This window comes from Drosophila biarmipes, chromosome 2L (genome assembly GCF_025231255.1).
Source record: "Drosophila biarmipes strain raj3 chromosome 2L, RU_DBia_V1.1, whole genome shotgun sequence".
NCBI classification, from domain to species: Eukaryota; Metazoa; Arthropoda; class Insecta; order Diptera; family Drosophilidae; genus Drosophila; species Drosophila biarmipes.
In genome coordinates, this window is record NC_066612.1 from 26148337 (window position 1) to 26175649 (window position 27313).

General features: G+C 32.9%; 3 protein-coding genes across 6 annotated transcripts; 2 read left to right on the forward strand and 1 right to left on the reverse strand.

Moving 5' to 3' along the window:
* The first annotated feature begins 247 nt into the window (after positions 1 to 247).
* Positions 248 to 13792, forward strand: LOC127010738 (uncharacterized). 4 transcript variants are annotated; one of them, XM_050885379.1, is made up of 3 exons: positions 262 to 291; positions 1065 to 1151; positions 13061 to 13792. In XM_050885379.1, the coding sequence occupies exon 3, from the start codon at positions 13215 to 13217 to the stop codon at positions 13728 to 13730; it is 516 nt and encodes a 171-aa protein (XP_050741336.1). In that variant the 5' UTR covers positions 262 to 291; positions 1065 to 1151; positions 13061 to 13214; the 3' UTR covers positions 13731 to 13792. The 4 variants fall into 4 exon arrangements, with proteins under 4 accessions (XP_050741337.1, XP_050741336.1, XP_050741335.1 ...); XM_050885378.1 differs by lacking the exon at positions 1065 to 1151 and adding an exon at positions 12920 to 13006; XM_050885377.1 differs by lacking the exon at positions 13061 to 13792 and adding an exon at positions 1206 to 1937.
* On the reverse strand, positions 11001 to 25129 carry LOC127010751 (uncharacterized). Its single transcript, XM_050885426.1, has 4 exons — positions 25112 to 25129; positions 23993 to 24248; positions 23705 to 23920; positions 11001 to 11231 (listed from the first exon to the last, which is right to left on the reverse strand). The coding sequence occupies exons 1-4, from the start codon at positions 25127 to 25129 to the stop codon at positions 11107 to 11109; spliced, it is 615 nt and encodes a 204-aa protein (XP_050741383.1). The 3' UTR covers positions 11001 to 11106.
* LOC127010736 (uncharacterized) lies at positions 25080 to 26885 on the forward strand. Its single transcript, XM_050885375.1, has 2 exons — positions 25080 to 26651; positions 26707 to 26885. Exons 1-2 carry the CDS (start codon positions 25356 to 25358, stop codon positions 26716 to 26718), a joined length of 1308 nt encoding a protein of 435 aa, XP_050741332.1. The 5' UTR covers positions 25080 to 25355; the 3' UTR covers positions 26719 to 26885.
* Positions 26886 to 27313: the final 428 nt, after the last annotated feature.

Below are 27313 nucleotides of genomic sequence, written 5' to 3' on the forward strand. Positions count from 1 at the left end.
ACCATAATTAAAGTGTTAACGGAACGAGTTATTAAGCTACTTTTAATGAGCGGAAAAATTGCCTGAACAGTATAGCAGCACTTCGATACATCTTGGCTTAGCTGCGGTCTCAGCCTTAACCTCAGGCCAGCTATGTATGTATATACATAAGATGTCAAGAAATGTAACATAAGCCGACCACACGTAAGTCTCTCATGCCGCACAGCTGGACACTGAAATCAGTCCTCAGCTCGAGAGGTAAAGGCTGGTTCGCCATATCTTGTGAGCTCTGCAAACAATAAATTTTAACACGTGAGTGGATGCGAATGTAGACGGGTCTCAACTGAAACGGACCGATTGCAAAAGCCAAAATCCCACAACGGCAACGAAATCGCAGAACGATAAGTGATGAATAAGCTGTGTCCCCCGATTGGAAAAGAATCAATGTCAATGACCTGAAAGATGGGAAAAGTATTGTGCAGAATTTCACTATAGAGCTACAAAGGGTTTTATATATATTCCCACTACTCGACTGAAAAAGGCAAAAAACGACGATGACCTCCGCTACCGTAAATAGTATACCCCCTAAATAAAAAAAAAAAAAAAAAAATTGGTGTCATTGGAAAGCATTTTCCAAGCCCTTTCCAATGGTATAATTTTCTCTGTTCTAAAATAAACTGCACATTTTGAACAAAACTCACAAAATTAAAATTTCACACCTTCGCGCACAAGCAGTCATGAGCAAGGACTCGAGGGTAGGGGGAGAGATTCGGGTTCTTGGGTACGCACGTTCACTTTCTCCTGCTCATTCTCAGAACGAGCACGAGGGGTCACAATATTTGAAATGCAATAAAACAGGAGGGATCCGTGGAATACCAAACACACTGATTATGGGATGAGTATACGCTTGCAATTAAAAACAACTCATACAAAATCCATTTAATACCGCCTAAAAACCTCGGCAACCGCTTTAAATAGCTACTTTTAGCTTAAGGCTTAGGAAATTCGAATGGTTGCATCGCGACATCTTCTGCCAATGGTGGCCCGACCTTAACTTACCATTTATTCATATCTTGCTTACACAGAGATTGCCTTTCCTTAACCTATGTCGAAGTTGCACACCTTCGATATTTACCTACATCCAGACCCCTCCTACACCACGTTCACCCCCGGTAACTTGATATCAATCCTTGTGTTCGTTTTCCTTCTAATAACCATTCTGCTAGGGTATTGGGCTGCTCCTTATGTTCGAGAACCAATCGGATTGGTTCTATGAGTACAACACACCTGTATGCACTCCCTGTAGATGTCAACCTGTTAAGTGAACATTCTGGACTATAAAAATGACACCACTCAAATTGCTCAGGATCAGTTCTTCAAATGCCTCAGTACTGCATACCTATGGATCTAACCGTAGAATTTATCGATTCGGAAAACGAGGTTGAGATTGACAACCCGGAATTACCACCCACGCAAGATTCTGATCTCGAAATAATCGAAAACTCGGATCTGGAACTTGTGCAGGTTTCCGAAGCAGAAGATTCGGTTGATCGCCTTCTACAAAGCGTATTTCAACCGGCTGCATCGTCGACCCAAAATAGGGACCCAGGATTGGAGTCTCTTGAGTGGAGCCAGTTTCCATTGGGGACTACAACGCAGTCTTTCTTGGAATCCCTTATCACACACGAAGAAGGTGAAGATGTATTTCAGTGCGCACAGGAATTTCAATTGGACGACGACCTATCCAGGCCAGAAGATGAGGTTTTTCCTAACGACGACCACATCTTTGAAGAACTTATGGGACCTCAACCGCCACCGACTAACCATTATTTAACTTTGCTGGATGATGGAGATGACGACGCATTACTAGATGTTTTATTTGACCTAGATTCTTAACTTTTTAATTATAAATACACCATGCATAAAGAAAAATAAAGTAAAAACTATTTTAAAATTGAGGGCTTATAATTGTTTTTTATTTATTGAACAATTTTTCTTTGCCTTACAAATACTTTTTAACTCTGCGTTGTGAACCAATAGACGATGCATATTAAAGTCGTATCGCAACCAAATTTTCCGTACTTTAGGACAGAAATAACAATAATAAAAAGAGAATTTAGATTTCTGATAGGCGAAGTTGTGTATTTTTAATGTATGCCCTTTTAGGCCGCTGGGAGTAGTAAAGGATTTTGTTTCTGAACACAACTTGCAATGTGCTTCACCATTTCGATGTTTTTAAAAATAAACTGACTTTTCTATAAAAAATTTATCTTTTATAGCATTTGAGGGACAATTCTTAAGTTATATAAACTAACTTTATTTTAACGCTATTGAAAGATTTATATAAATATAAAAAGAGATAGACATACTGATATGTATTTCTGACTTTATTCTCAAGTATTACATAGTTTGAATAAGTATTTTGGTACATATAATGAAGACATATTGTTATCTCATTTACTACACATGAATTGATAGAAGAAATAGTTTTCCTTAAAAATGTACGCTCAAAAGATAGAACTATTCTTGATGCAATTTGAAGGCATGCTTATCGAGCAACACCTACAAAGGATGGAGTTACTAAAAGCTACTTTGGAGGATTTAGAGGAAAAAGAGTTGATCCATTCGAAGTTTGGATTCCATTATAAACTTTGTCCCTGGAGCGACGATGATGCCTCATCTGGACCAGACACATGTCAGTGTCATATGCTGCCTGCACTGAAAGAGGAAGCCCTTAGTCTAATGATTAAATATTATAAGTTAAACAAACGTATTGCTCCAAAACCATAAATAAAACGATTTAATTTTACCTAAATATATATGTATATATATGTTTTTTATTTTTTAAAATGGTTCTTAAACATTTTTATTATTAATTTATCATTAAATAAATAGTCGTTTTTCTTGAATTTGCTTTAAAAAAAATTAGTGTTTTCTTTATACTTTTAAAAAGACCGAACAGCATACAATAATGTCCGCAAGTGTTAGAAAAGTATCCCTGCAGTTGTTGCTTATCAAAAAAAATTTATAAGTGTTAAATTTTAAAAATTTTAAAAATTATTAGTGCGGGATACTTTAAAATAGTTTTTGGTAACCTATCAGAAGGAAAAGATCCTTCAATAATAGATTTTGTCTTTGAATGCTTAGAAAGAAAATGTTCAATTTGTAAAGTATACATTTTAAAAGAGCGTATATTTCTATGCTTATCAATATCAATCATTGAATCGTATTCACAGTATACCAAGCAAGTAACTGCTTCAGCAAGTGGTTCCGAAAATCTTCCTTCGATTCTTATAGTACCTTGAGAGATTAAATTTGAACATATAGTTGAATTTGATTGATCACCAGTTAAATCAAAGGCTAATATAAAACTGTTTGAATCAAACATTTCCTTGGTAATTTGTAGTCCACGATCGTAATGTTTAATTCCACATGATCTAAAAAGCATATTATAACCTCTTGAGCTTTGAATCTTTTCAGCGTTCGAGTAATCGAACTCCAGAGCCTGGGAAGGAACTTGAACTCCGTTAACCAATAGGTTAAAGCGGAGAATTTTTAAATGTTAAAATTAAAATGGGTCTAAGCCTCGGTTTCCTGAGTATGAGCGGTTCTTAACCATACAAAAGGCCAGAAAATTTGGTATTTGATCAATAACTGCGTTGTCTATCGACAGTGTGTTGTTTCCGGATATATTGTAAATGATTTGACTTCAACCTTGCTGAATGGGTACAGAGCATTTTTTGTTTGTAAAACATGATGAGCCAATAAAATTTGATTCAGTACCAGTATCCATTAAATAAAACGCTGTTTATCCAATATTGAAATTTATTCTTAAATCAACATTGTTAACAAGCAGTATGGTTTGATTGAAAATATTTCCATGAACTTTTCCGAATAACTCAACCTTGTTTCTATTTTGAAACATATTTTTAAGGGTTTCATTCGAGTCCCTGCTGTTATTCTTCCAAAATTGGGAAAAAAAACCTTGGGAGGCCAAGTGACTTTCAGATGCGTCACTCCCACAGTTTAAAAACTTCTAAATATTGAATGTAGAATATTGTTTACAACACCAACAGCATTTCCTTCAGTGCTGTTGTTATCATTTTTTTTAAGTTGCACAACAAATGGTAAATAAACACTTGATAAATCTCGATACGTTTCACCATTTCCCAAGCAAACAAATTCGATTGAAGAGGCACCGTCCAAAGAAGCAATTGGGTTGTATGAGACTTCTTCAGTTCTTAGAATAGAACTTTGCGTGGTGTGTGCCGCAACAAATCTAATTCACTTTTCATACATCTAAAAAATAAAAATATCTTTAATATTTAAATTTCTTGCTGATTTTTTTTTATGTTGCGTTTGGGTTTGCGTTTTACGATGTCGTTAGATGTATAATGAAGTCGTTTTTTCCTTTACCTAGCCTTTTATTTCTTTTTCCACTTCCACTTTGAAAACGGGTAATTTTATCAGTTGCTTTATTTGAAAGATTTTTTAAAGCAATTTTACTTTGTTCTTGAATTATATTTCTTAAAGGCTTTCTCCCAAATTCATTGATTACAGCCTTACCAGTCTCAGCAGCCTGATTTTTTATAGCAGTTATGCCCGAAAGAAAAAGTGGTTTTATGTAATTAAAAAGACCGCTGAAAAAATTTCCTATTCCTCGTCCTTGTTGCACTATATGCGGAGATATGTAAATAGTTCCGATGTTGCTTAAGACCCCCCCACCCTGATTTACATAATAATCCTGATAAGATTTCACCATGATGACTATTTTGGTTCTAAATAAATAACATTTGGGTATGCATTATTTATAGTCCTGACCTTCTTCTTCTTCTAAAGTGAAGAGTAACGAAAATGGGAACAGCTGAAGTTTCAAATGGTACCTTATATCCATTGGAATCAGTAATGAGTATTGAGATTTCATTTGGCGACCATATGTCCAAAGGGTAATATTCAATATTTTTAAATTGAATATTTCTTTCCTTTCCATTATAATGCATTACACGAAGACATCGCGGTCTTTTACTATCTACTGACCTTGGTTTTATTATGTCAGTGTAAAAAAAATTCAATCCATTTTCAGGAATATTCGTTTGAACGGATACATTTTTATACCTAAATGTTTCAGCATTTATAAGACTAACAAACTCGGTTTCTTCAACGACATTTTTATCTTGGTTAGGTGTATTTAATGTAATTATTCAGATATATATCTGAAATATGTAAATGCACACTTTATGTTGTCAGGAAATACATTCATTGAGTCATTACTTAACAATGTGATAAAAATCTCTTTTAAATAACCTATATTTGATTTTTATGGAAGTTAATAATACGAAATCCAATTTAATTTATTTTTACCAGTTTGTACTGGATTTTTTGTTCTAACCGATCGCATTAACCTTTCACGTCCTGTTACATATTTAAAATTTTGATAAGGTAAAGTTTCCGTTTTCAATTTTTGTAGTTTTGCTTTGAATTTGCGTTGTCGTTCATTAAGCTTCGCTTTGAGCACTGGTTTCTCTAATCCTATTTTCTTTTTATCAGTTTCACTATCTAAAAAAGAGGTATCACTCACTTTTCGTTTATCTGATACAACATTTTCTTTTTTATTTGAACTAAAATTTTCATTATCACTTTCATGTGGTAAATTGGGAAACTCAAATTTTTCCGGACGTGAGTGATCGTACTTTGATGTTGATTTTGATGTGCTGGGTTTTATATCAATCCAATTAGTGGTTTTGGGATTCGCTTTTTGTTCATTTTGAAAATTCCATGATTAATTACGTTTTTTATTTTAATAGTAACTTAGTTCTTGACGAATTTTGATCCATTTATCGAAATCACTTATTTTGTTATTATTTAATATTGGTAACATTTTATATTTAGTAATTCATTTCCTTTATCAATTTCTGATAGCTGTTAGGATGCATTAAAATTACTTTGCTTAAATTATGTTTATTCTTAATCATTTTTTAATAGTTTTCCAAAAATTCCAGAAAGCAATGAAGTTATTAGAATCGGTAGAAATCCCCCTTTTTGAATAAGGACTTTTCTCTTAGAGTTTAATGTACGCTTTGGGCGCGAAAGGTAGCGCAATGCATTTTTATACTTTTTTAGAGCATTAAGATGGGATTTAGTAACTTTATGGTTTCCCTGTAATGTGTTCAATACAATCTCTGCTATTGTTTTTACCAGGTCACTATTACTATTGCTTATAATTGCCTTACGTAGTCTATTGTCGGCCTTTTTGAGCACATACAATAAATGTTTGTTCGCTTTCAAGCGATTTAGGCTCTTTTTGTAAACCGTTTTCATTTGAATAGCACACAGAATATTCTGAATTAAAAATGTCAGATCTAAATCTTAAGAGATCGTTAATGCCCTGAGTGAGATCAATAAGTAAATATCCGTGAGGTTGCTCCGTTACTTCTTTATATATTCTAAATAGCTCCGTGGGGTTTTCTGGGTAAATTTGTCTTGCTAAACATTGAAATTGAAGCTAATCACGAGGATTTTTGAAAGCAACAATGTATTTGGTATTTAGTGAAATATCTCTGGTGTGCGAAGATTTATGAAATATGTTCTGAGTTACCACTATTACTGATAAATTCCTATGGTGTGATCCTTTTGTAAACAGCTCACACACATTTTTATTAAAGGCTCCCATCATCAAGTCATCCAATATTAAAAGAATTGGTTCATTCGTTTCATTTTCAACTGTTTCAGGGACTCCTTTAAAATATTCAATCTTTTCGAAATTGGGCTTGGCACTCTCCTCTGCATAACACCAAATAATTCGATCTATTGAAATATTTAAAAGATTGGTTGTTTTTCCCGATCCTGAGGGTCCACAAATAAGCATTGTAAAAGGATGTACAAATTGTGTAATCATTTTTTATTAAAAAAATTTATTTTATTCGAAATGAATTTTAATATATTATATTATTACTAATTGCTTATATAATGTTTTTAAGTTATACTAGGTTTTATTAATATTCTCTTGATCGCGTTTCTTGGAGCAGTTCTTCTCGAAATGAGCATCAGATCCGCAATAATTACAATAAATAAGTTGCGTGTATCGATTTTTACGGGGATCATTTCCAAAAAATCTCTTAAAAGAATCCATAATAAGAGACAACCTGATAGGACCATGAATTTCCTTTTACTAAATTTTAAACACATGTGTCACCATTACTATATATTTCATAATTGGTGTTTTCTAAGAATACTAACAGCTTAAATAAATTATTTAATGAACATCGAAGTGTAAGTTTTTTCTTGTGTATTCTACAATTCGTAAACAAATTGGGTAGTTGAGTTAAACTTCTTCCAATATCTATATCGATAATGTGTGTTGATAAATACTTGATTAAAAAATTTCTTCTTTTTAATTTCACCACGAACAAGAACTGTGTGATACTTATTGTGTGGTGTGAGTATTTCTTCAAGACTTGTGTATGGAATATCTCCACCTGACCAATCCAATCCGTTTACGTTCTGCTGGTTAAGGTGCTGCTGCTTAAGAGCTCCATTATCCATTATCTTTTATGTTATATGGCGGTTTGAAATGGAAAAAATTAGGTATAACAGTTCCAGCAGGCATAAACGCCAGCTCCTTAACGAAAACTTGTTTGTTGTTACCAAGTACATATTGAAAATCTACTATAATGCTTGAATTACGATCGACTGTGTTCATCATTGGTTGAGATTTTTTAATCAACTGCGGGCGATGGTTTGGATGCAAAGTAAAAATAATTTCATTGGATTTGACAAAGACGAATGGATGCAACTGCTTACGTATAAGAAATTTATTCAGTTGAAACTGGACCAGTATGACTTCATGATGCCTGATACAATTATTGATCATCCGTGCTTGCACTCCATAAAATGTAACTTTAGATTTAGGAAATCAGATAATCAGTACGTTTTTGTGATTAATCAGTGGGTAACAAAATTGAGTTTGATTCTGAGTCCTGGAGATCATTACTAAGATTAGGCTATTAGATATTTTTTACTACATTTTTATGTTGGAACTCCATATTAAGACAGCAAGTAATATATCTTTACAAGTGTGTATCTTTACAAAAATTTGTTATTTAACTATCTGATTTGGAAGGTATCTATGATAAGGATGTGCAAATAGATTTAACACGATTATGTTTTGAAATTTCAAAAAAAAATGCGTTCAGAAATAAAAAGGGATGTTCTTGTATATAAGCAAGCATTATTGACCAACCATCGTCATCAAATAAAAAATAACACTGATAAATCAACACCTTAAGATGAGCAAACAACAGGTTGTCGATGAAATTCACAAGGCAGCGCGAAAAAACTTCATACGGCGAAAGTTCGTTCAAAAAGGGATAAATGACACATGGCAAATTGATTTAGTTGAAATGATACCATTTTCGAAAGAAAATAAGGGTTTTAGATATTTACTGACCGTTATTGACACGTTCTCAAAGTATGCATACGCCGAGGCAGTTAAGTCAAAGTCTGCCCTGGATGTAGCAGAGGCAATGAAATCTGTTTTTAAAAAGGGTACACCCAAGAATATTCAGTCAGATCAAGGGAAAGAATTTTTTAATTCCACTTTTAGGAAATTAATGGATAAATTTGATATAAATCATTATCATACTTATATGCATATCAAGGCTTCTATATGTGAACGCTTTAATAGAACATTAAAAAATCGTATGTGGAAAATGTTTAGTATGCAGGGTAAATATAAGTGGATTCATAACATCAATTATCTCGTAAATCAATACAATAATTCATATCACCGAACAATTAAAATGAAGCCTATAGATGTCTGCACGAAAAATGAAGAGTTTATTTTAAAATCGGTATATAATATACCAAAAATATTTCCAAAACATAAATTTTTAGTAGGTGATTTTGTTAGAAAAAGTAAATACAAGGGAGCATTTATGAAGGGATACGAACCTAATTGGACCACAGAAGTTTTTAAAGTTTTAAAAGTCAAATCTACATACCCCGTAACATATGAAATACAAGATTATATGGGTACCCCTATTAATGGGTCATTTTATAAAGAGGAACTTCAAAAAGTGAAAGACAAAAATGCTTTCCTAGTAGAGAAAATAATAAAAAGGAAAAATAATCAAGTCTTGTAAAATGGAGCGGTTTCGATTCCAGCCACAACTCATGGATATCTGTAAATGACCTGCTAAAGTAATAAAACGCAATAATAACAAGTTTAATTTTTTATCTATTTATTTACAATTTTTTATTCTTATAATATAAACATATAAACATTTACTTAATAACGAGTTTAATTTTGACTACTTAATATATGTTCAATATTAATCAATCAATAATGACCATGAGCCAATGTATTACAATTATCTGGTAAAATATATCTCTTATCATCCTTATAATTAAGACTTATTTTATTCATAATTTCAGTATAGAGGATGTGCGACCTACTTCGAATAACTCGCTGGGATGCATAAAATGTTTTTTTATATTTTATACATTCTATATAATCTTCATGATTCAGTTTTTTAATAACTAATTTCTTAACTCCTTTAATTTTTTTTATACATTCGTTTTCGTTTCCTTCCTTATCAACTAAACAAGAGTAACTCTACCTGCATGTTCATCATTCATTTTTTCAGGTTCCCTATTATTAGCTTGAACTATATTAAATTGGTTTTCTAGTTTATAATTTGAGGTATCGAATCGTTCAGGATTTTCTTTCATATTTTCGTAAAAGTCTTCCTCTGAAGATAAAATAAATGAATCTGTATCCATATAAATTATTTTCGAAGAAGGACTTTTAAGTAATAGAAAATTATAATAAAATTCATACATTAACCATTTAGATAATTCTAAAACAGCAACTCCTATGTATATTGGCTTATCATACATAATTTTTGATGGTGTTGATTCAATCGCTGCAAGATCTGTCCCAAATATCTCAACGCTATGGAAGTCATGTCTAGCTATGCGTTGCCTGAAGCCTGGCGAATTTTGTCTTGATTTATAATGTTTTACTAATACTATATTTCTACGCTTGGCGACATTTTCCATTGTTTTGCCGTATACTGCATTATTCATTAACTTAAAAAATTTTTTTTCAAAATAATTTTCGGCTATTTTTCTTTGATCAGTGCTTAAATCAATATAGGGCTTTAACTAGCATGATTGTGTAAAAGACAAAACCCTATGTATTTTTTTTACAATTAAACCATGCTGTATACAAAGTTGAAGCTGTTTTAAGTGGATAATGCATTCGCTTTTATTCGATAAATCAGCTATAAGTTTTTGCTGATAACTTTGTTTTCTGGACAGAAAGGCAAGTAGTTATGCGAGTCATGCCGATCAGTAGGATATTCTAAATCCACTTCTAATATATACATTAAATAAATTTACATTAGTATACTTGAGCATAGCATCCCAAGATATTGACTGTGCTGTAACATAGTTAATAGGGTCAAGATTATAAATTTTCTGACAAACTTTTCTAAAATTTTCGAAAACATCAGTCAAAATTAAAACATCACTTTCTAAATAAAGTTTTATATAATCTTTTATAGTTTTACAGTTGAAAGTTTTCCAAACCTTTTGTGCAAAATTGTAATCATCTATACTACAATTTTCTTCGCTGAGCGAATTGTAAAAACTATCAATGTCAGGAAGCTGGGTATCCTCAAATTTTTCAAAACTATCTAAATAGTCGTAAGGGAAAACATTCTTCCTACGCATTTGCTTAAATTTTTCTCCCTGAAATTTAATACTTAGAATTTTAAAATCTTTGTCCTCCGTGTAGCTCGATAGTTTTTCTAAACTAGAATTTAAAAGTCTAATCGAATCGATATATCTTATTTTATATCTATTTGATGAATTTATTTTAATTGTCTGCATTAGCGCAATATAAAGCTCTTTATTACAGGGTATGGGGCTTAAGTCTCCTTCTAATTCAGTAATGAATAAATGTATGTCATATTTAGATAAGTTATGAAATACTACAGGAAAGAAGGGATCACTTAATTTGTACTTTGGCTTACAATTTTTATTAATCGGGCCCATGTATTTTCCAGAAAATTGATCAAAATATTTGTCCAGGTCGTCAGCGTTTATTTCCTTTTCACAGGCACATCAATTTCCTTCCTGTTCATGGATTGTGCTAGCAATCGGGTTTTTGGGGGTCGACCAGTACATGTAAAACAAGCTCGTAGTTTTTTCCTTTAGTGATTTGCAGAATTTTTGTATGCAGTCAGCGCCTATAAAATTATACAAAATTTGAATTAGTTTTTAAAATACTAAGAAATTAATTATTTATTGTTTTTACATACCTTCATATGTCCACAATTCGTTAAGATCCGGAATATATTTATGTGCTATATAAAATGATACGGCACATGCAGTATTCTTCTGCACTTTTGTTGTTGACGACGTTGAAGACGAATTTAGGCATGTTCTATAGTTTTCAAGAACAGCCTCAATATCGGCATATCACCACCGGAGGAGATAATTTTTTATGAAAGCCCTTGAATGAAGTTGTAGTGTTTGGTTCAGGGTAAAACGAGGCCACATTTCCGCATTGATGTTTGTTGTGGACAGTTATCACAAAAATATCCTCCTGATTATGCCTTGGAATGCTGTGAGTAGCATAATCTTTTTACACTTGTAATGTAAGCGTAATGCATACTGTCTTGGTTTACGTTATTTATTCCCAATATATTGATGTGGTTAGTTTGAATACATTTGGTTCTAAACGTTGGGCCGATTATTTTATCACCATCAGCGTCGATCTCATAAACATTTATACTAAAGGGTTTATTTGTTATTGGAAACTCGATTCCTGAAAAATCCAATCTTATTCCGTCATATACAATTATTTCATTATTAATATTATTGTGGTAAGTTGTGGGCTTTGTCATTTTCTCTTGTAAATACTTTTTTTAGCACTCTCATGAGTTTTGTTAGCTATGAATGCCAGTATGCACCATTTGAAACAAAATACGTCAGTATTCTGTACGTTTATAAGTGCATTTCGGGCTCTTATATTCTTCGGGGCAGGAATGTTTTCTAGCTTTATTATAGTAATTTCAAAATAATTGAAATTTTTTATTGCCCAACCAGAGACTTTTTCTTGAAAGTCACTGCTCGATGCTAGTAAGCTATCTACTGCCATATTAAGTTCATCGATAATGCTTTCATTCTGGTATACAGATTTATATGATGTCCAAAAATGTTTTTTTGTTTCAAAAGTAACTCCTTCGTCTGTTTGTTTAATATAGGTACCATAAACTCTTAGGTTGAATTTAATGGCTCTATATTCTATCATGCAATGCTTTATAATTTCAATTATATTTTTTTGGCATTGCTAATAAAAACTTTTAAATCAATAGTGTTTTGGACTGTACTATTGATTCGATATGATTTTACAGGAGTTTTCCAATGATACCAAATTTTTTTTTTTTAGTGAGGGGGTATTTATTTAGGTATAAAAAAAAAATTTGGTATCATTGGAAAACATTTTTTAAGCCCTAAAATAAAAACTGCACATTTTGAACAAAACTCACAAAATTAAAATTTCACACCTTCGCGCACAAGCAGTCATGAGCAAGGACTCGAGGGTAGGGGTGAGATTCGGGTTCGTGGGTACGCACGTTCACTTTCTCCTGCTCATTCTCAGAACGAGCACGAGGGGTCACAATATTTGAAATGCAATAAAACGGGAGGGATCCGTGGAATACCAAACACACTGATTATGGGATGAGTATACGCTTGCAATTAAAAACAACTCATACAAAATCCATTTAATACCGCCTAAAAACCTCGGCAACCGCTTTAAATAGCTACTTTTAGCTTAAGGCTTAGGAAATTCGAATGGTTGCATCGCGACATCTTCTGCCAATGGTGGCCCGACCTTAACTTACCATTTATTCATATCTTGCTTACACAGAGATTGCCTTTCCTTAACCTATGTCGAAGTTGCACACCTTCGATATTTACCTACATCCAGACCCCTCCTACACCACGTTCACCCCCGGTAACTTGATATCAATCCTTGTGTTCGTTTTCCTTCTAATAACCATTCTGCTAGGGTATTGGGCTGCTCCTTATGTTCGAGAACCAATCGGATTGGTTCTATGAGTACAACACACCTGTATGCACTCCCTGTAGATGTCAACCTGTTAAGTGAACATTCTGGACTATAAAAATGACACCACTCAAATTGCTCAGGATCAGTTCTTCAAATGCCTCAGTACTGCATACCTATGGATCTAACCGTAGAATTTATCGATTCGGAAAACGAGGTTGAGATTGACAACCCGGAATTACCACCCACGCAAGATTCTGATCTCGAAATAATCGAAAACTCGGATCTGGAACTTGTGCAGGTTTCCGAAGCAGAAGATTCGGTTGATCGCCTTCTACAAAGCGTATTTCAACCGGCTGCATCGTCGACCCAAAATAGGGACCCAGGATTGGAGTCTCTTGAGTGGAGCCAGTTTCCATTGGGGACTACAACGCAGTCTTTCTTGGAATCCCTTATCACACACGAAGAAGGTGAAGATGTATTTCAGTGCGCACAGGAATTTCAATTGGACGACGACCTATCCAGGCCAGAAGATGAGGTTTTTCCTAACGACGACCACATCTTTGAAGAACTTATGGGACCTCAACCGCCACCGACTAACCATTATTTAACTTTGCTGGATGATGGAGATGACGACGCATTACTAGATGTTTTATTTGACCTAGATTCTTAACTTTTTAATTATAAATACACCATGCATAAAGAAAAATAAAGTAAAAACTATTTTAAAATTGAGGGCTTATAATTGTTTTTTATTTATTGAACAATTTTTCTTTGCCTTACAAATACTTTTTAACTCTGCGTTGTGAACCAATAGACGATGCATATTAAAGTCGTATCGCAACCAAATTTTCCGTACTTTAGGACAGAAATAACAATAATAAAAGGAGGATTTAGATTTCTGATAGGCGAAGTTGTGTATTTTTAATGTATGCGCTTTTAGACCGCTGCGAGTAGTAAAGGATTTTGTTTCTGAACACAACTCGCAATGGTACTTCACCATTTCGATGTTTTTAAAAATAAACTGACTTTTCTCTAAAAAATGTATCTTATATAGCATTTGAGGGACAATTCTTACGTTATATATACTAACTTTATTTTAACGCTATTGAAAGATTTATATAAATATAAAAAGAGATAGACATACTGATATGTATTTCTAACTTTATTCTCAAGTATTACATAGTTTGAATAAGTATTTTGGTGCATATAATGAAGACATATTGTTATCTCATTTACTCCTTATGAATTGATAGAAGTGTATAGTTTTTGACAAGTATAAAAGACCATGTAATTTCTGGTTAAAGAATTAGTATACAACAGTTAGGTACTAGTGCACGACGAATCCAAACTTACGCTGATCAATAATGGTATGCATATAAATTAAAAGTAAATACTTTATCACCTAATTTTGTTGAATTTTATAGGACTTCTTAGAGACCTTAAATGACGTGAAGCCTGTGATTGGCTACACAAAAATTGAAAATCTATGTATTGGATTTGAGTATAAGATCACTGGATGTAAGCTGAAAAAGACACCATATGGAACTAAAATAGCTCTGTATTTAACTGATAAGGACGATAAAGATGTTTGGATATTTCTACCTAAAAGTTATGTGAACAAATTTTCTACAAAGACACCATTTAGGAAATTAAATGAGAATGGAATAAGTCATATGGTATATAAAGGAAAAGATCTGAACAGATTTAGTTGTGCTCAAATTGAATTTTTATCAGTAAATAAGTAAAGTAAATAAGATTCTTCAATATAAAGAGCTGAGTTTTTAAATCCAACAACAGTCTTAAATCAGTCTCAAAAAGAAATAGTTTTCCTTAAAAATGTACGCTCAACAGATAGAACTATTCTTGATGCAATTTGAAGGCATGCATTTCAAGCAACACCTACAAAGGATGGAGTTCCTAAAAGCTACTTTGGAGGATTTAGAGGAAAAAGAGTTGATCCATTCGAAGTTTGGATTCCATTATAAACTTTGTCCCTGGAGCGACGATGATGCCTCATCTGGACCAGACACATGTCAGTGTCATATGCTGCCTGCACTGAAAGAGGAAGCCCTTAGTCTAATGATTAAATATTATAAGTTAAACAAACGTATTGCTCCAAAACCATAAATAAAACGATTTAATTTTACCTAAATATATATGTATATATATGTTTTTTATTTTTTAAAATGGTTCTTAAACATTTTTATTATTAATTTATCATTAAATGAATAGTCGTTTTTCTTGAATTTTCTTAAAAAAGAATTTAGTGTTTTCTTTTTACTTTTAAAAAGACCGAACAGCATACAATAATGTCCGCAAGTGTTAGAAAAGTATCCCTGCAGTTGTTGCTTATTAAAACAAAATTTATAAGCGTTAGATTTTAAAAATATTAAAAATTATTAGTGCGGGATACTTTAAAATAGTTTTTGGTAACCTATCAGAAGGAAAAGATCCTTCAATAATAGATTTTGTCTTTGAATGCTTAGAAAGAAAATGTTCAATTTGTAAAGTATACATTTTAAAAGAGCGTATATTTCTATGCTTATCAATATCAATCATTGAATCGTATTCACAGTATACCAAGCAAGTAACTGCTTCAGCAAGTGGTTCCGAAAATCTTCCTTCGATTCTTATAGTACCTTGAGAGATTAAATTTGAACATATAGTTGAATTTGATTGATCACCAGTTAAATCAAAGGCTAATATAAAATTGTTTGAATCAAACATTTCCTTGGTAATTTGTAGTCCACGATCGTAATGTTTAATTCCACATGATCTAAAAAGCATATTATAACCTCTTGAGCTTTGAATCTTTTCAGCGTTCGAGTAATCGAACTCCAGAGCCTGGGAAGGAACTTGAACTCCGTTAACCAATAGGTTAAAGCGGAGAATTTTTAAATGTTAAAATTAAAATGGGTCTAAGCCTCGGTTTCCTGAGTATGAGCGGTTCTTAACCATACAAAAGGCCAGAAAATTTGGTATTTGATCAATAACTGCGTTGTCTATCGACAGTGTGTTGTTGCCGGATATATTGTAAATGATTTGACTTCAACCTTGCGAATGGGTACAGAGCATTTTTTGTTTGTAAAACATGATGAGCCAATAAAATTTGATTCAGTACCAGTATCCATTAAATAAAACGCTGTTTATCCAATATTGAAATTTATTCTTAAATCAACATTGTTAACAAGCAGTATGGTTTGATTGAAAATATTTCCATGAACTTTTCCGAATAACTCAACCTTGTTTCTATTTTGAAACATATTTTTAAGGGTTTCATTCGAGTCCCTGCTGTTATTCTTCCAGATTGGGAAAAAAAAACCTTGGGAGGCCAAGTGACTTTCAGATGCGTCACTCCCACAGTTTAAAAACTTCTAAATATTGAATGTAGAATATTGTTTACAACACCAACAGCATTTCCTTCAGTGCTGTTGTTATCATTTTTTTTAAGTTGCACAACAAATGGTAAATAAACACTTGATAAATCTCGATACGTTTCACCATTTCCCAAGCAAACAAATTCGATTGAAGAGGCACCGTCCAAAGAAGCAATTGGGTTGTATGAGACTTCTTCAGTTCTTAGAATAGAACTTTGCGTGGTGTGTGCCGCAACAAATCTAATTCACTTTTCATACATCTAAAAAATAAAAATATCTTTAATATTTAAATTTCTTGCTGATTTTTTTTTATGTTGCGTTTGGGTTTGCGTTTTACGATGTCGTTAGATGTATAATGAAGTCGTTTTTTCCTTTACCTAGCCTTTTATTTCTTTTTCCACTTCCACTTTGAAAACGGGTAATTTTATCAGTTGCTTTATTTGAAAGATTTTTTAAAGCAATTTTACTTTGTTCTTGAATTATATTTCTTAAAGGCTTTCTCCCAAATTCATTGATTACAGCCTTACCAGTCTCAGCAGCCTGATTTTTTATAGCAGTTATGCCCGAAAGAAAAAGTGGTTTTATGTAATTAAAAAGACCGCTGAAAAAATTTCCTATTCCTCGTCCTTGTTGCACTATATGCGGAGATATGTAAATAGTTCCGATGTTGCTTAAGACCCCCCCACCCTGATTTACATAATAATCCTGATAAGATTTCACCATGATGACTATTTTGGTTCTAAATAAATAACATTTGGGTATGCATTATTTATAGTCCTGACCTTCTTCTTCTTCTAAAGTGAAGAGTAACGAAAATCGGAACAGCTGAAGTTTCAAATGGTACCTTATATCCATTGGAATCAGTAATGAGTATTGAGATTTCATTTGGCGACCATATGTCCAAAGGGTAATATTCAATATTTTTAAATTGAATATTTCTTTCCTTTCCATTATAATGCATCATCGCGGTCTTTTACTATCTACTGACCTTGGTTTTATTATGTCAGTGTAAAAAAAATTCAATCCATTTTCAGGAATATTCGTTTGAACGGATACATTTTTATACCTAAATGTTTCAGCATTTATAAGACTAACAAACTCGGTTTCTTCAACGACATTTTTATCTTGGTTAGGTGTATTTAATGTAATTATTCAGATATATATCTGAAATACCGACTTCCCAATCATCGTTCATGTCTTCTGGAATGTTAACAATGTTTGTAAATGCACACTTTACGTTGTCAGGAAATACATTTATTGAGTCGTTACTTAACAATGTGATAAAAATCTCTATTAAATAACCCATATTTGATATTTATGGAAGTTAATGATACGAAATCCAATTTAATTTATTTTTACCAGTTTGTACTGAATTTTTTGTTCTAACCGATTGCATTAACCTTTCACGTCCTGTTACATATTTAAAATTTTGATAAGGTAAAGTTTCCGTTTTCAATTTTTGTAGTTTTGCTTTGAATTTGCGTTGTCGTTCATTAAGCTTCGCTTTGAGCACTGGTTTCTCTAATCCTATTTTCTTTTTATCTGTTTCACTATCTAAAAAAGAGGTATCACTCACTTTTCGTTTATCTGAAACAACATTTTCTTTTGTATTTGAACTAAAATCCTCATTATCACTTTCAGGTGGTAAATTGGGAAACTCAAATTTTTCCGGACGTGAGTGATCGTACTTTGATGTTGATTTTGATGTGCTGGGTTTTATATCAATCCAATCAGTGGTTTGGGCTTCAATTGTTTTGGTTGTAATAGGATTCGCTTTTTGTTCATTTTGAAAATTCCATGATTTATTACGTTTTTTGTTTTGATAGTAACTTAATTCTTGACGAATTTTGATCCATTTATCGAAATCACTTATTTTGTTATTATTTAATATTGGTAAAAATTTTATATTTATTAATTCATTTCCCCTATCATTGTTTATCAATTTCTGATAGCTGTTAGGATGCATTAAAATTACTTTGCTTAAATTATGTTTATTCTTAATCATTTTTTAATAGTTTTCCAAAAATTCCAGAAAGCAATGAAGTTATTAGAATCGGTAGAAATCCCCCTTTTTGAATAAGGACTTTTCTCTTAGAGTTTAATGTACGTTTTGGGCACGAAAGGTAGCGCAATGCATTTTTATACTTTTTTAGAGCATTAAGATGGGATTTAGTAACTTTATGGTTTCCCTGTAATGTGTTCAATACAATCTCTACTATTGTTTTTACCAGGTCACTATTACTATTGCTTATAATTGCCTTACGTAGTCTATTGTCGGCCTTTTTGAGCACATACAATAAATGTTTGTTCGCTTTCAAGCGATTTAGGCTCTTTTTGTAAACCATTTTCATTTGAATAGCACACAGAATATTCTGAATTAAAAATGTCAGATCTAAATCTTAAGAGATCGTTAATGCCCTGAGTGAGATCAATAAGTAAATATCCGTGAGGTTGCTCCGTTTCTTCTTTATATATTCTAAATAGCTCCGTGGGGTTTTCTGGGTAAATTTGTCTTGCTAAACATTGAAATTGAAGCTTATCACGAGGATTTTTGAAAGCAACAATGTATTTGGTATTTAGTGAAATATCTCTGGTGTGCGAAGATTTATGAAATATGTTCTGAGTTACCACTATTACTGATAAATTCCTATGGTGTGATCCTTTTGTAAACAGCTCACACACATTTTTATTAAAGGCTCCCATCATCAAGTCATCCATTATTAAAAGAATTGGTTCATTCGTTTCATTTTCAACTGTTTCAGGGACTCCTTTAAAATATTCAATCTTTTCGAAATTGGGCTTGGCACTCTCCTCTGCATAACACCAAATAATTCGATCTATTGAAATATTAAAAAGATCATTCTTTTTGGTGATTAGATTTTCTAAAAAGGTTGTTTTTCCCGATCCTGAGGGTCCACAAATAAGCATTGTAAAAGGATGTATAAATTGTGTAATCATTTTTTATTAAAAAAATTTATTTTATTCGGAATGAATTTTAATATATTATATTATTACTAATTGCTTATATAATGTTTTTAAGTTATATTAGGTTTTATTAATATTCACTTGGTCGCGTTTCTTGGAGCAGTTCTTCTCGAAATGAGTATCAGATCCGCAATAATTACAATAAATAAGTTGCGTGTATCCATTTTTACGGGGATCATTTCCAAAAAATCTCTTAAAAGAATCCATAATAAGAGACAACCTGATAGGACCATGAATTTCTTTTTACTAAATTTTAAACACATGTGTCACCATTACTATATATTTCATAATTGGTGTTTTCTAAGAATACAAACAGCTTAAATAAATTATTTAATGAACATCGAAGTGTAAGTTTTTTCTTCTGTATTCTACAATTCGTAAAAAAATTGGGTAGTTGAGTTAAACTTCTTCCAATATCTATATCGATAGTGTTTGTCGATAAATACTTGATTAAAAAATTCTTTTTAATTTCACCACGAACAAGAACTGTGTGATACTTATTGAGTGGTGTGAGTATTTCTTCAAGACTTGTGTATGGAATATCTCCACCTGACCAATCCAATCCGTTTACGTTCTGCTGGTTAAGGTGCTGCTGCTTAAGAGCTCCATTATCCATTATCTTTTATGTTATATGGCGGTTTGAAATGGAAAAAATTAGGTATAACAGTTCCAGCAGGCATAAACGCCAGCTCCTTAACGAAAACTTGTTTGTTGTTACCAAGTACATATTGAAAATCTACTATAATGCTTGAATTACGATCGACTGTGTTCATCATTGGTTGAGATTTTTTAATCAACTGAGGGTGTGCTTGCTAGGGCTTTCTCCTTTATATACCGGTAAGACTAGAACATATTAACAGTTTATTTAAAGTAGTCTTACAGGAAACAGGACCACGAAGTCATTTTTGGATTCGAGTATTATGTTGTTCATAACATAAAATTGAAATGTGGTCTGCCAACTACTCGAAAATTTTTGCCGATGGTTTGGATGCAGCAAAGTAAAAATAATTTCGTTGGATTTGACAAAGACGAATGGATGCAACTTCTTACGTATAAGGAATTTATTCAGTTGAAACTGGACCAGTATGACTTCTTGATGCCTGATACAATTATTGATCATCCGTGCTTGCACTCCATAAAATGTAACTTTAGATTTAGGAAATCAGATAATCAGTACGTTTTTGTGATTAATCAGTATGGTAACAAAATTGAGTTTGATTCTGAGTCCTGGAGATCATTACTAAGATTAGGCATATTTTTTACTACATTTTTATGTTGGAACTCCATATTAAGACAGCAAGTAATATATCTTTACAATAATCATATTATTCCTAAGTGTGTATCTTTACAAAAATTTGATATTCAACTATCTGATTTAGAAGGTACCTATGATAAGGATGTGCAAATAGATTTAACACGATTATGTTTTGAAATATCAAAAAAGATGCGTTCAGAAATAAAAAGGGATGTTCTTGTATATAAGCAAGCATTATTGACTAAGCAACCATCGTCATCAAATAAAAAATAATACTAATAAATCAACACCTTAAGATGAGCAAACAAAAAGTTGTCGATAAAATTCATAAGGCAGCGCGAAAAAACTTCATACGGCGAAAGTTCGTTCAAAAAGGGATAAATGACACATGGCAAATTGATTTAGTTGAAATGATACCATTTTCGAAAGAAAATAAGGGTTTTAGATATTTACTGACCGTTATTGACACGTTCTCAAAGTATGCATACGCCGAGGCAGTTAAGTCAAAGTCTGCCCTGGATGTAGCAGAGGCAATGAAATCTGTTTTTAAAAAGGGTACACCCAAGAATATTCAGTCAGATCAAGGGAAAGAATTTTTTAATTCCACTTTTAGGAAATTAATGGATAAATTTGATATAAATCATTATCATACTTATACGCATCTCAAGGCTTCTATATGTGAACGCTTTAATAGAACATTAAAAAATCGTATGTGGAAAATGTTTAGTATGCAGGGTAAATATAAGTGGATTCATAACATCAATTATCTCGTAAATCAATACAATAATTCATATCACCGAACAAATAAAATGAAGCCTATAGATGTCTGCACGAAAAATGAAGAGTTTATTTTAAAATCGGTATATAATATACAAAAAATATTTCCAAAACATAAATTTTTAGTAGGTGATTTTGTTAGAATAAGTAAATACAAGGGAGCATTTATGAAGGGATACGAACCTAATTGGACCACAGAAGTTTTTAAAGTTTTAAAAGTCAAGTCTACATACCCCGTAACATATGAAATACAAGATTATATGGGTACCCCTATTAATGGGTCATTTTATAAAGAGGAACTTCAAAAAGTGAAAGACAAAAATGCTTTCCTAGTAGAGAAAATAATAAAAAGGAAAAATAATCAAGTGCTTGTAAAATGGAGCGGTTTCGATTCCAGCCACAACTCATGGATATCTGTAAATGACCTGCTAAAGTAATAAAACGCAACAATAACAAGTTTAATTTTTTATCTATTTATTTACAAATTTTTATTCTTATAATATAAACATTTACTTAATAACGGGTTTAATTTTGACTACTTAATATATGTTCAATATTATAATGACCATGAGCCAATGTATTACAATTATCTGGTAAAATATATCTCTTATCATCCTTATAATTAAGACTTATTTTATTCATAATTTCAGTATAGAGGATGTGCGACCTACTTCGAATAACTCGCTGGGATCCATAAAATGTTTTTTTATATTTTATACATTCTATATAATCTTCATGATTCAGTTTTTTAATAACTGATTTCTTAACTCCTTTAATTTTTTTTATACATTCGTTTTCGTTTCCTTCCTTATCAACTAAACAAGAGTATGCCTTAGCCTTCAGTCCAGCAAAAGAAGGCATAACCCTACCTGCATGTTCATCCTTCATTTTGCCAGGTTCCCTATTATTAGCTTGAACTATATTAAATTGGTTTCCTAGTTTATAATTTGAGGTATCAAATCGTTCAGGATTTTCTTTTATAGTTTCGTAAAAGTCTTCCTCTGAAGATAAAATAAATGAATCTGTATCCATATAAATTATTTTCGAAGAAGGACTTTTAAGTAATAGAAAATTATAATAAAATTCATACATTAACCATTTAGATAATTCTAAAACAGCAACTCCTATGTATATTGGCTTATCATACATAATTTTTGATGGTGTTGATTCAATCGCTGCAAGATCTGTCCCAAATATCTCAACGCTATGGAAGTCATGTCTAGCTATGCGTTGCCTGAAGCCTGGCGAATTTTGTCTTGATTTATAATGTTTTACTAATACTATATTTCTACGCTTGGCGACATTTTCCATTGTTTTGCCGTATACTGCATTATTCATTAACTTAAAAAATTTTTTTTCAAAATAATTTTCGGCTATTTTTCTTTGATCAGTGCTTAAATCAATATAGGGCTTTAACTAGCATGATTGTGTAAAAGACAAAACCCTATGTATTTTTTTTACAATTAAACCATGCTGTATACAAAGTTGAAGCTGTTTTAAGTGGATAATGCATTCGCTTTTATTCGATAAATCAGCTATAAGTTTTTGCTGATAACTTTGTTTTCTGGACAGAAAGGCAAGTAGTTATGCGAGTCATGCCGATCAGTAGGATATTCTAAATCCACTTCTAATATATATCCTACATTTCCATCAGCAGAAATATTTTTGAAATCGAAAGATTCTAATTGATCATTACTTAAAAATTTAAATCCTGAAAGCGGTAAGGGTTGACTCATTGCCCAACCATATAAATTATTTGCATCAATATAGCTGAGGTAGTTATTTGGTTTACTTGAATCGAAGTTAGTTATATATTTATTATTAGCTATAGAAATTCTTTGGGTACATTGAGTTAACCCACCCCTTATCGCTCTTTTTAAAAAGTTGTACATGTCTCCGTCACTAATAAGTTCTAAATTTACATTAGTATACTTGAGCATAGCATCCCAAGATATTAACGGTGCTGTAACATAGTTAATAGGGTCAAGCTTATAAATTTTCTGACAAATTTTTCTAAAATTTTCGAAAACATCGGTCAAAACTAAAACATCACTTTCTAAATAAAGTTTTATATAATCTTTTATAGTATTACAGTTAAAAGTTTTCCAAAACTTTTGTGCAAAATTGTAATCATCTATACTACAATTTTCTTCGCTGAGAGAATTGTAAAAACTATCAATGTCAGGAAGCTGGGTATCCTTAAATTTTTCAAAACTATCTAAATAGTCGTAAGGGAAGACAACAATTTACAATTTTTATGAATGGGACCCATGTATTTTCCAGAAAATTGATCAAAATATTTGTCCAGATCGTCAGCGTTTATTTCCTTTTCACAGGCACAGCAATTTCCTTCCTGTTCATGGATTGTGCTAGCAATCGGGTTTTTGGGGGTCGACCAGTACATGTAAAACAAGCTCGTAGTTTTTTCCTTTAGTGATTTGCAGAATTTTTGTATGCAGTCAGCGCCTATAAAATTATACAAAATTTGAATTAGTTTTTAAAATACTAAGAAATTAATTATTTATTGTTTTTACATACCTTCATATGTCCACAATTCGTTAAGATCCGGATTATATTTATGTGCTATATAAAATGATACGGCACATGCAGTATGCTTCTGCACTTTTGTTGTTGACGATGTTGAAGACGAATTTAGGCATGTTCTATAGTTTTCAAGAACAGCCTCAATATCGGCATATATCACCACCGGAGGAGATAATTTTTTATGAAAGCCCTTGAATGAAGTTGTAGTGTTTGGTTCAGAGTAAAACGAGGCCACTTTTCCGCATTCAAACTGTAGACAGTTATCACAAAAATATCCTCCTGATTTTGCCTTGGAATGCTGTGAGTAGCATAATCTTTTTACACTTATAATGTAAGCGTAATGCATACTGTCCTGGTTTACGTTATTTATTCCCAATATATTGATCTGGTTGGTTTGAATACATTTGGTTCTAAACGTTGGGCCGATAATTTTATCACCATCAGCGTCGATCTCATAAACATTTATACTGAAGTCTTTATTATTTTTCTCGAAATGGATAATCCCTTTATTCGTTATTGGGAACTCGATTCCTCAAAAATCCAATCTTATTCCGTCATATACAATTATTTCATTATTAATATTAATGTGGTAAGTTGTGGGCTTTGTCATTTTCTCTCGTGAATACTTTTTTTGCTTTGCTGTTATAAAGGTAGCACTCTCATGAGTTTTGTTAGCTATGAATGCCAGTATGCACCATTTGAAACAAAATACGTCAGTATTCTGTACGTTTATAAGTGCATTTCGGGCTCTTATATTCTTCGGGGCCTGAATGTATCCGCTAGCAGGAATGTTTTCTAGCTTTATTATAGTAATTTCAAAATAATTGAAATTTTTTATTGCCCAACCAGAGTCTTTTTCTTGAAACTCACTGCTCGATGCTAGTAAGCTATCTACTGCCATATTAAGTTCATCGATAATGCTTTCATTTTGGTATACAGATTTATAAGATGTCCCAAAATGTTTTGTTGTTTCAACAGTAACTCCTGTAGCAGGATTGCTACGTCGTAGTATGTATGTATGTGTATGTTATTGTATTCCTTCTAGATCAGTCGTGTAAGTTCTAAGAATAAGTTGTTGTTGTTGTTGTACGATGCCGCTCACTGTTCTCTAACTCTCTCTCTCAATCTCATCGCTCTCACACTCTCTCAGTGAATCGGGGGTTGATGCGGATCGTGAGCTGAGAGCGAGAGTAGTTGAACGCCGACCGTGATCCTGAACAGACCAAATTAAATTAAATAAAAGAAAAGACTAGAAGTCATATTTGTGTTGGTGTTTAACTTCAGGGGAATACGTTATACCCCTACAAAATCAGAAGTGGGCCGATCACGAGCCAATTAATTACAAAAAGTAAATAAAATGGAATTAAATAACGCTTCGATCGAACAATTAAAAAGGTGGTTGAGTGTGTTGAAGCTATCAACAACCGGAACGAAAAAGGAATTGATCTTACGGTTAAATAAAGTACCAAAGGAAGTTCGTGGAAAAGTTGACGAAATGGCGAAACAAAAAGGAGATGAAGACGGCGATAAAAGTAAGGGTAATGATTGCAGCGACGAAATTTTCGAAGACGGCGGCGGAATTTTCCAGAAAGAAGGCGGCGGCAGAAGTAATGGCAAAGACGGAGACAAAAGTAATGGCAAAGACGGCGGCATTCAGAGCTACGACGAAGAAGACGGCGAAAAAAGTAAAGGCGAGGACGGCGGCATTGAGAATTACAGCGAAGAAGACGGCGAAACTAACGGTGAAGATGATGAAGCCAGTGACGAAGTGGCTGGCAGCATTCTTAGAATTAGAGGCAAACGGAGCAACGGAAAAGGCGGCGAACAAAACGAAGACGGTGGAAGGAACGACAATTATGCAGAAGGCGACATGCACAACCAGGCTGGAGACCAGTCTAGAAACGCAAGAAGCAGCGAACGTAAAGCGGCGGTGGAAAATTTTAACGAGAGCATCGACGTCTCGTTGGGCATGGCAACACAGGTGTTGAGTGAGTTTTCTGGCGAGTCGTGTGCCCGCAAATGGACTACTCAATTGCAAAATATCGCGACCATTTACGGAATAAAAGGAAAATTTGTAAAGATGCTAATGTTGAGCAAAATAAAGGGAAAAGCTTATGAGTGGCTGCACGCAGATGCAGACCGCGTGTTGCTACCGTTGGATGACCTAATGGCAGAGCTGATCTCAACGTTTAGGGGAAAATCATCGAAGTTGGAGATACGACGCAAATTCGAAGGGCGCAAATGGAAAAATAGCGAAAGTTTCGGGAGTTATGTCGACGATAAGATAATGCTTGCTCAGGGCATTAATATTGATGCAGATGAAATGTTGAGCTGCATCATTGAAGGTATCCCCAATCAAGGGCTACGCAATCAGGCGCATATTCAATGCTTTGTGGATGTTGGGCACATAAAGAGGGCGTTTGCGGATGTAAGCTTGCCAAAGCTATATGGAGTTGGCAGGCCGACTACATCAACGGATCCCAAGGACAGCAAGGAGACTCGTTGTTTCAATTGCAATGCCAAAGGGCATTGGGCGTATGAGTGCAGGAAGTCGAAACGGGAGAAAGGATCATGCTATGCGTGCGGAGAGATGGGACACTTTGTTGCGAGATGCTTGAAAAACAAAAACAAGAACGAGGGCGAAAACAAATATGTAAGATATGTTGAAATTAATTTTGTTAACGATTCTAATACCAGGTTAATTGCAGAATGCCTCATAGATACAGGAAGCCCAATTTCATTTATTAAAATATCCAAAGTGCCAGAAGACATTTCAAAATTACCAGTTTTAAGTTCATATTATGGTTTAAACAAAAGTTACCTAAAAACTTATGGAAAAATACTATGTTATGTTTTGAAAAATTTAAATAAAGTACATTTTAATTTAGTTGTTGTGGCAAATGAATCTATGAGTCATGATGTAATCTTGGGACGAGATTTTATGGATGCTTGTAATCTAAATTTGAACCTTGACACTTTGAAAATGGTTACGGTTGAGAATATTGAAAATCCTTCTGATGTTAGTGATGAAAAGCAGATAGTTAGCGACAATGTTAGTGATGAAAAGCAGATAGTTAGCGATGATGTTAGTGATGAAAAGCAGATAGTTAGCGATGATGTTAGTGATGAAAAGCAGATAGTTAGCGATGATGTTAGTGATGAAAAGCAAATAATTGGTGATGTTGTTAGTAATGTTAGGAATAAAAACACAAATTTTAGCGATGTTAATTATGGAACTAGGGACAGCAGGGAAACAAATAAAGAAAATTTTAGTAAAATCAGAGATGAAGAAGAAGCTATGAATAAAAATTATAT

What these genes read in the sequence shown, in the direction of transcription:
- LOC127010738 (XM_050885380.1), top strand. Translation starts at nt 1,360, where the DNA reads ATGCCTCAGTACTGCATACCTATGGATCTAACCGTAGAATTTATCGAT.
- LOC127010751 (XM_050885426.1), bottom strand. An exon ending in CGAATTGTGGACATATGAAG is followed by an intron (nt 23,921 to 23,992) that starts GTATGTAAAAAC and finishes ATAATTTTATAG; the next exon opens with GCGCTGACTGCATACAAAAA. An exon ending in GGGTCCCATTCATAAAAATT is followed by an intron (nt 11,232 to 23,704) that starts GTAAATTGTTGT and finishes ATAATTTTATAG; the next exon opens with GCGCTGACTGCATACAAAAA.
- LOC127010736 (XM_050885375.1), top strand. Translation starts at nt 25,356, where the DNA reads ATGGAATTAAATAACGCTTCGATCGAACAATTAAAAAGGTGGTTGAGT.